The sequence below is a fragment of the Cucumis melo genome, chromosome 3 (genome assembly GCF_025177605.1).
Source record: "Cucumis melo cultivar AY chromosome 3, USDA_Cmelo_AY_1.0, whole genome shotgun sequence".
Classification (NCBI taxonomy): Eukaryota; Viridiplantae; Streptophyta; class Magnoliopsida; order Cucurbitales; family Cucurbitaceae; genus Cucumis; species Cucumis melo.
Genome location: NC_066859.1, coordinates 3,647,002 through 3,662,870, shown reverse-complemented (window position 1 = coordinate 3,662,870; position 15,869 = coordinate 3,647,002). Strand labels below are relative to the sequence as shown.

The 15,869-nt window shown below is 32.2% G+C and overlaps 1 protein-coding gene across 1 annotated transcript; it reads left to right on the top strand.

Annotated features, from left to right (window-relative positions):
• Positions 1-3,903: 3,903 nt before the first annotated feature.
• Positions 3,904-5,953, top strand: LOC127148373 (golgin candidate 2-like). The gene is made up of 3 exons (XM_051081883.1): positions 3,904-4,007; positions 4,267-4,620; positions 5,711-5,953. Exons 1-3 carry the CDS (start codon positions 3,954-3,956, stop codon positions 5,768-5,770), a joined length of 468 nt encoding a protein of 155 aa, XP_050937840.1. The 5' UTR covers positions 3,904-3,953; the 3' UTR covers positions 5,771-5,953.
• Positions 5,954-15,869: the final 9,916 nt, after the last annotated feature.

Genomic DNA, 15,869 nt, shown 5'->3' with positions numbered 1-15,869 from the left:
TTAATGAAAATTTAGTTGAGGCTTACTTAGATTATAATTGACCATTTTTTGTCATCATTTCTATAAACTATAGACAACATTTAGAAGTCTGTTATAAATGTTTGTGTCATTCCAAGTAAAACTTTGGGAACATTTTGAGATGAAATGATGTGAAAATCATGAAAGCTTTGGGCAGTGAGAAAAACATATCAATTCCAATTTTGAGGGAAATATAATTTGAAAAAAATAAATGAAAAGAAAAGTTTGAATCAAATTAAAAATAATATAGTTTTTTCAAATTCACTTTATTCATAAATAAAGGGTTTGAAGTTAAAAATTAAAAGAAGTAGTAAGTGGAAAAAACAAAATATTTGAACATGTTTGGAGAAGGTTTATGGGAATTAAAGTTATCATGATTTCTTACTCCTTGTTTGAGGGAGGATTAGCATAAGAGGTATCCTAATCCCCTTGTCCCATTTCAATCCCATAACCCCCTTCTTAATAGCTAATGCCCCTTGTCTTTGTTTTTAAATTTTCACAACTCTATTATTTTTGTTTGTAAAGATTAAAAAAGATATATAATAAAGTATTATAGTTTTAATTTTAGTTTTAGTTTTTTTTAACTCCAAATTGTATTTAAAATATTAGTAGAGGGTGTACAATAAAAGTGAAAAAATAAACTTATGAAAATTAATTTTATAAGATTATTTTAAAAAAATAGAAAGTAAAAGATTTAGACCCTTTCATACAAATAATCATTTGGTTGTTATTTTTTGTTTCTTTTATAAAAACTAGTAAATAACGCATGTGGTGCACGTAAAAATCACACACGAAAAAATTATAGTTTTAACTTAACTTTATAAAATTACAAAAGTCATTTCAATATTTTCATATTGATATAATTTTTATATTCACGTCGTAATAGTGGAAAATGAATAATAAATTTAGAAATATCATAATATACTATCTCAAAATTTGTAGTAGCTTTAATACAAAAAAAAATTAAATAAAGAAAAAACATGATTAAGATTTTCATAGTTACGTTGGATTATCAATATTACATAATTTAAATATAAAGAATATAGATATATCAAGTTTCCCCAACTTCGATTGTGTACTAAAACGAAACCTTATAAATGAATGAACATACACAAGCATATTTCTATATAAAAAATAGATAAAATAAAATAAAAATTAGAAGAGAATAGAAAAACATAATTTGATTTGTTTTTCGTTGACTTGTGACCATGAATGAAAAAAAAAAAGAATGAGATATTTATACCTAAAGATTTGAAAAGAAAGAATTTGAAAGATTGAATGAGATACAATAGAGTTAATATGAGATAAGAGAATATGAATAGTTGGGAGATAGAAGATTAAAGGATAGAGAGGAATATGAATGGATTTGGATAAATTTAAATGACATAATTAATTGGAGAGAAATTTTTAATTTTTTTAGAAAAGTTATAATAAGAAGATGAAAAATTAAGAAAATGTAACTTTTATCTTGCTGAATATGAAAATGACCATAAACATTAAAACTATGTGAATGACAAAATTGCCACTAAAACAAGACAAAAAGAAAGTTACAATGAAAGTGTAAAATGGGAATAAAAAATTTCTCCACTTCCATCTTTTTATATTTATATAACATATAGTACATATATAAATTTAGCTTATAAACACTTTTTTATTAACTAGTTACCTAATTTACAAATATTTTAAAAAATTAAATTAAAATTTCAAGAAAAGTATAGTTTTTAAAAGGGAAACTTATATAAATGCAACAAAACTATAAACTATTTACAACTCATGTAACAAATCTCATAAGGTTGGCCATTTTTTAAATTTTCCAAATTTGCCCTTCCATCTTTCTATTCTTCTTTGCGATTCGTCTTCTTTCTGTTATTTCGTCCCTTGCAATTTCGTCTTTCTTCTTTTCTCTTTTTCTTTTCTGTGATTTCTTTTCATCATCTTTCTTATTTTTCAATTATTTATTTATGTCGTTTAATATTTCTATCATTTTTCTTCTTTTCCTCTTCGTTTTTTTCGCTTCGCTTTCTTTCCATTATCTTTCTATTTTTCTTCTTCTTTTTTTCGCTGCAATTTCTTTTCATCGTCTTTCTTCTTTTCTTTTTTTAGGCATTTACATTTGGTAACCAAATCTAAACGACTATGTATAAGACTATGTACAACAAAATAGCAAAGTTTAAAAGATCGTGTATAAAGAATCTTGAAAAAAGAATCATTTAGATTGGAGTAGTCAAATGTAAATGATTGTTTAAAAAAGTAAACGATCGTGTAAAAAAGTTAAAAGATCGTGTATAAAAAATCATGAAAAAAAATCATTTGGATTAGAGTAGACAAATGTAAATGATTGTGTAAAAAAAAAGTAAATGACGGTGTAAATAAATTTAAACGATCGTGTACCAAAAAATTAAAAAAATCGTGTACCAAATTTAAAAAAAAATCATTTAGATTTGGAAGATCGTGTAACAAAATAAAACAATGGAATTGAAAAGATAAATTGTAGACATATCTAAACGATCGCGTTGTAGCCATATCTAAATGATCGCGTATAAATTATAACCATATCTAAACGATCTTATTGACGGCGTGGTTGACAGACATTTTTGGTATTTTACACCGTAGGCCTTTGGGCTTTTTTTCGTTTTTAGAATTGTTAGTGTAAATATTTTGCCGTTCTTTTATATTTTTTAAAAGACCCATTTTTAAAAGCTGGTTGTTATTATTTTTTTAAATTTCCATTATTAATTCCATTCTTATAGTTAAAAAAACATGACTTAATTTCAAATTTAACAAAATAATTAACCAACTAAAATTTTTTATTTATCTTTTAAAATTAAGATTAAAAATTAAGATTAAGTTGATAAATATTATTTGCATACACTTACGATAATTTGTTATTACTTTTTACTGTTGTTTTACTAAATCAAAATTTAAGAGAAAAAAATTCAAATAGTTGTTTTGATTTTTAGAATCAAAAGTTTCAATTTTATTTAACTTTGAAAGTTAGGGGAGAAAATAAACATTAATTTTAATAAATATTTTAAAAATTATAAAAAAATAGAAAACAAAAAGTTACCAACCAATTTTTTAAGCAAAAGAAAACTTAAAGACCTAGAAGAACTTCTTTTAAAAAAAAAATTATGACTGAAATCACTTCCTAATATGATTTATTAAAATAAATATATTAAATTTGTTTATTGGATATACATTAGAAAAAATCATTAACACTACTATCATAATTTTTCTCTCAAATATTGTAAAACTACCTATTATAATCCTTCTAAACACATACTATCATAACACTACCATAGTTCTCCCCCAAACAAATATTATCAACGCTCACTAGAAGAAATCTGGTCTTTAATGTCGGGTGGAAAAAATGAAAAATAAGCTTTAATGTCGGTTTTCAAAAGGCGGATGTTTAATGTCGGTTTTAAACCGACATTAAAGCTTTATCTTTAATGTCGGTTTAAAACCGACATTAAACATCATGTTTTTTAGAACCGACATTAAAGGTCTTTTTATTTTATTTTTTATTTTTTTAATTTTGTAAAAAGTTGAATTTTTCTCTCTCTTACTTTACTCTTTTCTCCTTTCTTCTCTACCAAACCCTGCACTTTACTCTTTTCTCCTTTCTTCTCTACCAAACCCTACGAAGGTTTTCTCTCAACATTTCTTCCCTTTCTTGCTTTCTCAATCTCATCACTTTCTCCCCTCTCTTCTCTGATCAGTCGCCAACGCGTGTGAACTCGTCGCCGTGCTATCATCGGAGGCAGCTTCTTCCGTTGCCGCATCGCGCTCGTGCCTCACGTGGAACACTTACCCTCCTCACCACCGGCACGTTACCGGCTCGATTATTTTATGAATGTGAAATCATAGTTTCATTACGTTTCTCTTCTGATTTCAATTCTTCAAACCACAAAGCTGTATCGTGGATTTTAATCATGGCTAATTGGATCTCCTCCAAGCTTAAAGCGGCCGAGAGCATTCTCCAGCAGGTGGGTTTCCCCCCTCCCTTTTTTTTTCCTTCTTTTGTTGCATTTATGAGGATTTGGTGGGAGGTTGTGTGGATGTTCGGTTTTCTTTTGTTTTTGCGTTGTTTGTAAAGTTGTAGATCCGAAATTAGGCGTGTGTTTTGATTTTATGGAGAATTGAGCTGCGGATTGTTGTGTTGATAGTGGAAATTGAATGTATGTTTTCATTTGTTTCGTGTCGAGGTTGGTTTTGTTTATTGTTTTTGTGAAATGGATGATTTAGATCGATCAGCAAGCGGCGGAGTCGCTTAAAAAGGGGGAAAGGCCTCTAGCTGTGGATTATTTGGAAGCCGCTGGAAAAGCTGGAGATATTTTGCCTTTGAAGGATCAACTCAAGAAGAAGAATCAAGTAGATAACGATTATCGTGGAAAATTGCGAAGTGATCTAAGTTTGAATGTGAGTAGAAGCCAGGATAATGCGATTTCTGCCTCATCAAAACCCTCGCCGTCGTCAAAATCACCTACTCTAACGGACAGTGACTGGACCGAACTGCTCGGTAACTTCAATCTTTCTTTTTATTACCATGTAAATTCATGGATTGTCATCAACGGATATAGTTGTCCATTTTGTCGGAAGGTAATTTTTCCCCAAAGTTTTTTGTTGAAATTTTCAATATTATTTAGCTAATGTAGAAAGTAGGTCTGTTTTAAAATTTCAACTTCGTTACCTCTTTCAATTGTATTGCACTTGCTAAACATTCCTGAAAAGCCTCCACCTTTTTTTTTCCCTCTTAATGGAAAATACCATACCAATTTTGGAACTTCTCAATTTTGTTAACATTAACATCTGTGGAAAATTTTAATTTCAGGGGAGAACATGCCAGTTTTGGCTTGGGGTACACGTGTTCGAATTGCTGCTGGCGCAGCTCGTGGAATTGCTTATCTACATGAAGATTGTAAGTTTCTTCTTTCAGACATTGTTACTGACGAATATTTACCGTGAGTTGGTCCAATAGTTACAGAATGTAAACATAATGGCTTCCAACTAAATCTATAGGATTAGGTAGTAACCCTTTGAAATTAGTTAAGGTGTGAGTTAAGGTGTGCATAAAGTCGGTTGAAGTTTGAAGACATATTTATTTTAACAAGTGACTTCTATGATGCTCAACTTTGATGGTCATTCCACTTCTTATACATGCTGCTTCATTAATTATTCATTCTCATCATATATCCATTGTTATGGTGCTTTGGTTTTAAGGAAATCTAGTTAGATATTAGTAATCTTCAGTCTTCTATCCAAGCATTTAGTTTCTTCTTTGACTTCTCTAAGTATTTTTCAATATCTCTCTCAGTATTATGGTGATTCTTACCAGGTCATCCTTATCGGGCTATATTTAACAAAGTTTTTTGTTGCAGACATTGTCAGAAGGCTTTGCTATGATTGGTCGTCCAGGCATGGTTAGATATTTTCAAAATTTTACTTGTTTAAGTTATGATTCTTAGTAATTTTGTATATAATCTTATTTTGGAAAGTAACCAAGGGTATGTTTTGGGAATGATTCTAAAATAGTCAAAATCACTCTTAAACATGTTTCTTATTGGGACTGATATTTTGATATTTGATATTTTGATATTGGGACTGATATTTTGATATTTTGATATTTCTACTAGCAACTAGGTCATAACATTGTTACTTATCAATTCAACCATCTTGATGTCTTTTACAGGGAGTTATCACTAAACAAATGACTGCAATAGAAGAAATGGTTGCAAGTGAGTACAATTAGCCAGACCCTCATCTTTGTGACAAGATCTTGAAGTTGGTCATTTGTGAAGCGTTCTACTTTGCTATTAGTTGCAGTTTTAGTTATTGCTCTCTCAATATATTCTTTTTCTTTCTTTCTTTCTTTTTTTCCAAAGGATGATCAGTGTAATAATTAAGCCTCATAATTTCTGTGTTTGGATCCAAATTGTATATAAATGTCACATTATTAAGATTTCATTTTGTATATGTACAAGTAAAAGATTTCATTTTTAACTATTTGGTGTCATACAAAATGGACAATAATGCAAGGATTTAATAAAAATAAATTTGAAAAAACGACATTAAAGACAGCTTTAATGTCGGTTAAAAAAAAATTAAAGACATCTTTAATGTCGGTGGAAAAACGACATTAAAGATGTATCATAAGTGACATTAAAGACATATTTAATGTCGGTTATCCACCGACATTAAAGATGAACCGACATTAAAGGCCTTCAATAACACCTTCAAAGATGTCGGTTTATAACCGACATTGAAGGGCTTTAATGTCGGTTTATAACCGACATTAAAGATGTCTTTAATGTCGGTTATAAACCGACATTGAAGCCCAACCGATATTAAAGTCCTTTAATAACGCTCGCAAAGATGTCGGTTGCCAAGCGACATTAAAGGCCTTTAATGTCGGTTTTAAACCGACATTAAAGGCCAAATTTCTTGTAGTGGCTACTAATAATAAACATTTCTCCAAATACATATTATCACAATCCTTATCCCCATAACTTTACTTCTCTCCCAATCGTGTGTATAAGGATTTGATTCATACCGAGGAATTGAGCTGAAGTAACTAATTCAAAAAAGAAAAATTAATAGTTTCACCAAATGTCAAAATTTTATGGATGGAGAGGAATAAAATGAAAAAAAATTATCAAAATATTATCGCAAATTTGAAAAATCTCGGAATCTCCTTAATTTCAATTATTAAGATTTCAAAAAAAAAAAATTGGGTGAAAATTTAAAAGATGCATACATTATGTGATATTTTAAGTAGTTGATTAGTTAGTTAGGATATGGTATTTGTTGGGGTTGGTTTTTATTTACTGTTGTTTTTTTAATTTCTTTTAATTTCTAGTTTCCTTTTTGAAATTATAATAGACCTTTCATACCAGAAAAAGACAAAAAAAAAAAAAAAATCAAATTAAAATTTGTTAGGAAATTGGAGTCAAAACTCCAAAGTTCATTAAATTTCTACTTAACCCACAAACATGAATATTATTGGCCTAATGTGGTGGTGAATTTTCAATCAATGAAAAATCCTCATTCCTTCTCTACTCAACCAAGAAGTAAGTTCATGATTGGCATCTAGGTCGAGAAATAATTGAAGGAGAAAGTTGTCAATACGAAACGTGTAACCTAATAATGGGGTTTCTTGTAAATTAATTTTTAAAGTTAGCAGAATTAAGATTGATTAGGAGTTTTGAGACAATACGAGAAAAGGGGTAGAAGGCGAAGAAATTAGACAGTGTATTATGAAGAAAGGCAACGCATACAACAAGATAACACGAGAAGGGGAGGTGGCAACGAACACTTATCCAATTATCAAGTATCGCACACTTAACCAATTATCAGGTGACAAGTTAGGCAAGGAGGAGTCAGCTAAGTGTTCACCTAGGCAAAGAAGAGTCAATTAAGTGTTCAGCTAAACACATGTTAAGTTAAAGTTAGGCATGGTTTAAGAAGGATATACTAAACTAACACATGGTAATACACTAAGTAGGAGTTGTGAGATAAGGAGAAATGTGATGTTGACTAACACGTTTTAAGGGAAGAATAAATAGGTTTGAAAAACGATTTATTCAAGTTTGTTACATAAGAGGAAGTTCTATAACAGGAATAAAAGAGGAAGCTTTATTATAGGACCAAGTGACAAGAGGGACAAAGAGCTAGGCGATAAGAAAGAGAAAAAGGGAAGAAGTAAAGGCTTAGCTGGGTGAGTGACCCTTCATAAGAAAAGCAAGCTTTTGAAAAAATATTTTTACTACAAAAGTCATGTTGTTAGATATGCTCATGCTGTAATTGCATATATATATATAAAAGAACATTGACAAATTTGAAATATTTTTAAGTTTGTGAAGTTGCATTGTTGCGATGCTTGTATATATACAATACCATTAGCCTTATTCATGATCAAAAGCTAGCTATTATGCGCAAATAAGAGTAAAGGTTGTCATGCATTAAGTGGTCCGCTTGGTAGAAGAATGGTTGAACGTGTTGAGTGGTCCATGTTAAAGTCAATCGCTAGAGCAACTAGTATTGAATAAGGGTTTGTAGGGATGTTGATGGTGAAGTGGTAATCATTATAGTAGTTCTTGTGTTGAGGAAGTTCAATATCCACGCGTTAGGAATAAGTAGAGCCTAATACGACTATTGTGGTATTTAGTATGTAGTGAGACGTTAAAACATTTTTGAAAATAAGAAAATTTTTATTGTATGCAATTGTATTTCCATAACATATTTCTAAATTCTTGCCACTCACTAAGCTATTAGCTTACACGTTTTAAGTTTTCCTTCCCCAGGTTAAATGAACAAGTGTCATGAGGTGAGGTGAGAGGAGGTCACTACTAAGTACTTGATGTGCCGCATAATAGTAGTTAGCTTACATTTTGTGTAATCCTTAGTTGTAAGTTGTACACTTTTATTGTAACAAGTTATTAATAAAAGGATTACCAATTTTCAAATCGCTTGATGTCCTACCGTACAGTAGAAACTTTCACCAGCATGATCACGTCTAAGGTTTAAGTTAGTTTAAAGAAGTACCTAGGCATTCTAGCGTTCACCTCGAAATGTCGGTTTACCTAAGTCATGTCAACACTCGGTATGTAGAGGACGCGTTACGGGTAGGGGCATGACAACTAGAGGTGTAAATGGGTTGGGTTGGATTGGATTGAGGAGATTTTTTGGACCAACCTAAATTTTCTTGTTGGTCAAATTGACAACCCAAATAAGATCTTCATCCCATTTATTTTCATTTCTTTTTTAAGTATATTATTTATTATTTATTAACTTCAAATACTTAAATTTGTCTACAACACATTTTAATAACTAAAATTTTATAAAACTCAAATGTTAAATATCAAAATTCAACGTATCTATTAGAAACTTAAAAAAACAACTTCAAAATAATATGTATGAATTATATTAATATGTATAAGTTGTAATATATATTATAATAGTATTAGAAATTTGAGTTGGGTTGGGTCAACCCACATTTTAAAATTGTAACCCGAACCCGACCCAACCCGAAAAACATAAAAAATTCAACCCAACCCAATTCTTATAATTTAGGGGATTGTTCAGTTTGTCAATTTATTTGAACATCCCTAGTAATAGCAGACTAAAGTTTAGCTTAACTGGTATCTATGTGTACTCAAGGACTAAGAGATTTTAGGTTATAATCTCTCTAACTCAATTTATACTAAAAAAATATATTAAAGAAAAAAAGTTGGCGGTAGGAATTCTCAATAGGCCTTTTACCTATTATCTAATGTGGCACCAACTAAACTAAGTGTGTATATATATCTATGATGAGAGGAAAGATTTTGCACAAAACTGCGTGCCTTTGCAAGATGATGAAAAACAGTTTGTCCAGCGTTGTTAGATAGAATAAAAATACACTAGATGAAAATTTATTCTAGCGTGTTATTTTTTAGTAGAGTATAGAGAAATTGAGTACTTAAAGGTTTCTCTTATTGTTTATTTTAAGCTATCGTGTTTTGATATTTGAATTCAAATAGTTTTTGTTCAAAATTTATGCGAGATATAAATAAATGTGGAACAAACTAAATCATATGTCTCAAACTCTCACTTCATAAGTTATAGTCAAATAAGCAATTAGTCATAAAAAATGTGTAAATAATAAAACAAAGGAAAAAAGAAGAATGACATCGAAAAATATATTGGTTTGTTGCATTTGAGACGTACTTCCATTCTTCTACAACTGCAGGTTCTACCATGACGGAGATTGAAAAGAAACCTCCAGACATGTTCAACGATGTTTCTATTAATTCCTATATTGATGAGATTACTATTTTAATTAATCAGTTGAAATCTTTTAAGATAGAATTTACTGATGAAGTACGTATTATTCATTTATTAATGTCTTTATATGATAGTTGGAAAACCTTGAAAACGCTGGTGTCTAACTTAGTTAGGGATAACACAATGAAGTTTTTAGGGGTATGTAATTTAGCTCTAGCTAAAGAAATATGTTAAAAGAACAATAGTAAAGAACTTGATGTAGGTTCATCTTTAGTAGTAGTAAACAAGGGCAAGACAAGATAAGTTTTGAAAAATGATGGATCAAGTAGCACAAAGAAAAAGGTGGAAAAATAAGAATAAGAAGATATGGTGTTATTGTTGTCACAAAAAGGATCACTTCAAAAGTCCATGTTGGAAGTTAGAAGAGGATCTGAAAAAGAAAAATAGGATGTAAATATAGTTGAACTTGTTGAAGAAATTGATGATGTCTGTGTTTGTGTTGAGAGTAACACAAAATATAGTAGCCACTCATCTGAGTGTATAATAAATCATGCAACTTCGTTTCACATCGTTTTAGATGGGAGTTCGTTTACATCTGTCACCTAAAGACACCATGGTCTAGTGAGGATGGGAAATATAAGTAGAGTTTCCAAAATAGTGGGAGTTGGAAATATTAATTTAAAGACAGCGTGGAGAAATGTCGATACTACAAGATGTCAGGTTTGTGGCTATAATGAAAATTGATTTTATATCTATTGACAAATTGAATGATGAGGGTTACAAGTGTGAGATTGGCAGTCACCTGTAAACTCATGTTAGGATCCCAAGTGGTGACAGTTGGCCATACAAATTCTACGCTATACATATTTGGTTTTATATCATAAAATTTGTGATTTGTGAATGTTAAACTATTCGATTACTCAATAAATTTGTTATTAAGGTATTTTTCAACAAATTGTTGTTGAACAAGAGGTCTTCTCGTCATAGATTCAGAGTCCAATAAACAAGATTCCTTGACCATAGTATGATTACTTAAACTTTATGTAGAGACATAAACGTAAATCAAGTTCGAGCAATAGTCTAAATAGTCTATAGTATAGGAATAAGGTTAGGTGTCTTATTCTAAGGACAGTATGAATGTGGCTCACGTTGTATTTAGTACAAGTGGAGTGATCACGAAACGTTCATGTAGAGACATGTGAATGGGTGAATCATATGCAATGATATTGTATAAAGACTGGACCATGAAATAATCACTTTTACATTATAACACTATTTACTATTTAAAACTAACTATTTCTACTTCTAATGACTTATGTAACTTGACCTTAATTTTGAACTAATTACGAACTCTTATTTACCCTGAATTATCTTTAGATCTATATAGGTGATGACAGCTCAACAATGCTGGCCTAATAGACCTCCCATTTCAAGGGTATGACTGAGTGGATAGCTAGGGACATATAGTGCAAGATGAAATTCGCTCCTACCCACTTCTAGAGTTAGTAGAGAGATTGTTTCCTTAAACGCTGGCTCCAAGTCTTGAACAAATGGGCTCTACCCTTTCACTAGCCCAAGAGGAATTCTATTTATATGTTGGGCTATAAACTAATTATTCATTAGAGTATCATTAATTTTATAAGGTTATATTATCAATAAGAATGAAATTTTAAGTCGCAAAAAGTTGTAAAGGTGATATGAATCGACCAAGCATCAAATTATTAATTGAATTGTATTTAATCATTTTGATGTGATTTAAGTATTTTCTAGTTTTATCCTTTTTGATAAGATTTAAGTAAGGTTAATCTAGTCTTTTCACTACGTATTAGAGTTTTATTAGGAGGCTATTCGAGCCTTACCTTTTGGTTGTTTGTGAAAGGTTTTTTGGCATATTGAATTTGGAATGAGATTTTCCTCTTTGTAGATGACGAAAATTCATCACCAACCTTTGCAATTCTTAATCTAGAGGGTTGCATGCTTGAGCATCCAGGTAAATCTGATTATTTTGCTTGTGGAGTGTTCAAACCTTGAGTCTTATCTCTTGGTTTTCGATCAAAAGGTAATCCAATTCTAGCTCTTTCCTTTGGATTGTTGCCAAATTGATTTGGGGGTTTTATAATTTGTTAGTAGGGGTCACCAATTGGATTCCTAATTTTCAAATCCTAGGATTTTCATGTCAAAAGGGATGTATTAAATATGAATAGTAATAGCACATTCAATGGCTAAATACTACGGAAATTGTAAAAAATAAAAAAATTGACAAAATATTTAAGATTCAAAGAAAAATCAAATACAATGAATTTTGTCTTTTAACCGTTTTTTGAGTTTAAATAGTTTGCTTTTTCTATTTTTGAAAAAAATTCTCAAATACTAATCAGCAATTACCATTTTAAAAAGTTGATAATTCAATTTTTTTCCCATTTAAAAAAGGTTGATAATTCAATTTTTTACCATTTCAAAAGGTTAACAATTGAATTTTTTGTCATTATTTATTTTATTTACATTTTGTCATTCATCAACATAATTGTTGAACTTAAAAGGCATCAACATAAAAGTATGAAAAAATGAAAATTCTGACTGCATTATAATTTTTTTTCTCTACTATCTGTATATAGGAACAATCTTTACCTGCTTATTTTTTCCTTATATTTTCATAAATTCTTAGTTTACCCTTTGTTGAATGGTGGTGACTTTTCGAGAGTTGGTATTTATTTGAAAGACAATAAGAGATGACATTTGAAAGACCATAGATGTGACTTTTCCAATTTTTAGTTTATGTAATAAATTTATATGTTTTGAAAATAAGTACAATTGATATTGGCAAGATACTGCTCTTCAAGATAGGATGTCATAAATGACACTTAGATGCATCTATTTGAGGTTGAGATTTTTACACACGTCCATTGTATTGATTCTTCTAGTATAAATGTAACATGTCAATGGTAAAAGAAAAATAAACAAATACTTGGAGTTATATTCTTTATGAAATTTGAAGATTAGAGAATATATATTATAAAAATAGAAAATTTACTCAAATGAAAGTAGTAGTTAATACGGTAAAATAATATATTCTTTTATGTGATTTTACAATATATATACTAACATAATGATATGTATAACGTTTATTTAGTGTATGTTAAAAGTTACTATTTAAAAAATAATTAGAACTACTAGATTTTACGTGCATTGTACATATTTCATGACTAATATTTTTAAAAGTACGGTACTTGTACAACTCTAGTTTTACCTATCTTCGTGATGTTTTAAAAGGAAATACTATCTTAAATTTTGTCATGTCAAGTAAATGACAAAAATCACTTGTTCCAGGCGTTGATATTTGAAATTACATGCAATCTAAAACTTTTAGTTGAAAAAATTGAGCACTAACTTTTATAAGCGCAAAAATTGAACTAACATACAATTATTATAAAAATTGGACCTTTAAATGAAAAAATTAAACCCTTAAATTCATACTAATGTTGAAGGTCAATTAACCTAATTTTAATATTAATATACGTTTGAGAATTTAATTTTTAAAATTGGAAGTTTAAAGGTTTAAGGGGAGACAGTGCTGTAGTTCAAACCAGTTTTTGTTAATTATCCATTCTTTTTCTTTATTTTTTAAAAGAAGACTTTTCTTAGATAAAAACAAAACCATAAATTTATAAATTTTAAGTGGAAAAAATCTACGGGATATGATGATGTGTCATAAGTCTTCCTCAATATATGGTCCTAGTCAGCGGTTGGCAAAAGGGAAGCGAGCATCTGGCACTCAAGATGGAGACCTCTTTAGGGGCAAAGGCTTGGGCCGAACGTGGAACATATTGACCGGCCCATTTTTCTACTTGGGCCATTTACCGAACTACCTTTGGTGGGCCAAATTTCTAACGCAAATTTGCAAGAAAGTTTCATAGCATTAACCTACCTTACGAACCATTTTTCACACATGTCCTAAGTTTGATTATAACTAGATTTTTGCATAAATTTGAGACGACACTAACCATTTTTTTTTTTTTACATTCTCTCATTTAATTGTAATATATTTGATAGTTAAAACATTAAACTTCTATAACCGAATTTAATATTAATTATTTAGCATATTTTATTTTTTGAATTAGTATTAATCACAAAAACAATTTGGTTTCAATTCCAATTTAATTCTTACTCATTTTGATTTCGAAATAAGGAAATTAGATGAAATGAATTGTCACCAAAAATTTAGGAATTAGAAAAGAATGATAAACAAATATGGAATCATAAAGCCTTTAGCATTCCCGGGTTGTCAGTGGCATCTCCTACCTTTGCTTTTGACCTTCATTCAACCATCAGCGCACATGTTGTAACGCCCCAGCAAATTAGAGTTTCACCTCTAGAGTTTTTTCTTTCTTTTCTTTTCTTCAAATTGTTATGGATTTGATTATTGTGGACCTTATGCTTAATGTAAGGGTAAAGTTTTCCTTGGTTATTTTTTTAATTATTGAAGTTAGGGGGAAATAATTTAATTAATGATGATTAGCAAATTAATTATTTGCCTTGGAAAGGGTCAAGGGTGGTCTAATTGAAGAGAGAGAAAAGAGGGTTTATTAAATTCTTTTATTATTTTAAATTCTTTTAAAAAGGAGGCATTGGGAGACGTGAGACTCCTCATCTCCCCAAAGAAGAAAAAAAACCCTAGCCGCCGCCACTCTCCACGCCGCCGTCGCCAGCTTCAAGCACAAGCGCCGGAGCCAGCCGCAGTAGAAGCCGAACCACCCTCCCAGCCGCGCCGGAAATCCGTCCAAGCCGATCCGCGCACGCCGGGCATCCATCGCAAAGCCGAACCCGCAGCCGCCACCCGAAGCCGATCCACCGCGCGTCTGCAAGCCGAACCCGTAGCCGCCAGCCGAAGCCGGAACTCGCCGCGCCGCTTCGATCTAAGGAGGACAGCCGACGCCGCGCCGCTTCGATCTAAGGAGGAAAGCCGAGCCGCGTCGCGCCGCTCCGACCAAGCCGAAAGGAGCCGCTTAGATCTGACGCAGCCGGAACGTCCATCAGCCAGCCGTCGCGCCGTCGCGCCGACTGAAGCCCAGCAGCCAACGCCGAGCGTGCCTCCAGCCGTCGAACCCGAACCCGGAGCCGCTCCACATCCGCGCACCCGAACCCGGAGCCGAATCCGCGTGTGAGCTGCGTCCGCGCGTGAAGCCGCGCCGCGCGCTTCTGCGTAGCCGAGCCGCGTCTCCCTCCTGTTGCAAGCCGAGCCGCACGCGTAAATCCCTGTACCGAGCCGAGCCGCGCCTGCGCCAAGCCGAGCCGGTCCCTGTCCTCTTCCAGCCGAGCCGCCAAGACCAATTTGGCTCCATCCACCTAAATTTTGGTAATTTAATTAATTATTGTGGCATTTCCCAGTAAGACTCCATGTTTCGGACGTTAATTAAATTAATTTGGGACTAAATTAAGTTATTTTCCTTAAGGGACGTCTTGGACCAAGCAATCGCGGCAGCGCGGGATTTCTTCAGTAGGGGCTCGAGCACTGCAACCTCCCTCTAGGGTAAGTCATTTCAAATGAGTCTTGAACCGTTAGTCGTTGGTGACCTAATTACGAATCTTGGCATATTACACAGTTAGGACCTCGTCGCTTGGAAAGCGTACTGCCTCGCGGTTAGGACTCGTCAAGTAAATCTCCAGGTAAGAGATTCTACTACTAGCTCCATGCTTAGAAATATGAGACGATGTATACTCCAATTTTGCATGTTGAGGATTAGACGGTACGATGCCTGAAATCAATGTTAGTATGATGTAAATGACGGTATGGTTATACTATAGCCTGTTATGTGTGGCGAGAGCTGTTATAGCTATACGACGAATGTCGAGACGGAGAGGGCAGAGATGATTTATGTGATATGTTATATGCTGATGCCATGTGTATGTATACTGCAATTAGGGTACCTGTTAGCTTGATCTGTTAGAGTCGTACCTGCATGGGTGTCCTTCGGGATCACCACCTATTGAGGACTGTGTGGTTCGACGGGACGCCAGTCTAGCATGGATATAGATATGACTCGAGTGACTCGACGGGGTCCTCGCATCCCGACTGTCCTAGGTGTCCC

Coding starts and splice junctions, on each gene's coding strand:
- LOC127148373 (XM_051081883.1), top strand. CDS start 3,954: ATGGCTAATTGGATCTCCTCCAAGCTTAAAGCGGCCGAGAGCATTCTC. Junction 4,008..4,266: donor CCGAGAGCATTCTCCAGCAG/GTGGGTTTCCCC, acceptor TGGATGATTTAG/ATCGATCAGCAAGCGGCGGA. Junction 4,621..5,710: donor GTTGTCCATTTTGTCGGAAG/GTAATTTTTCCC, acceptor TGTCTTTTACAG/GGAGTTATCACTAAACAAAT.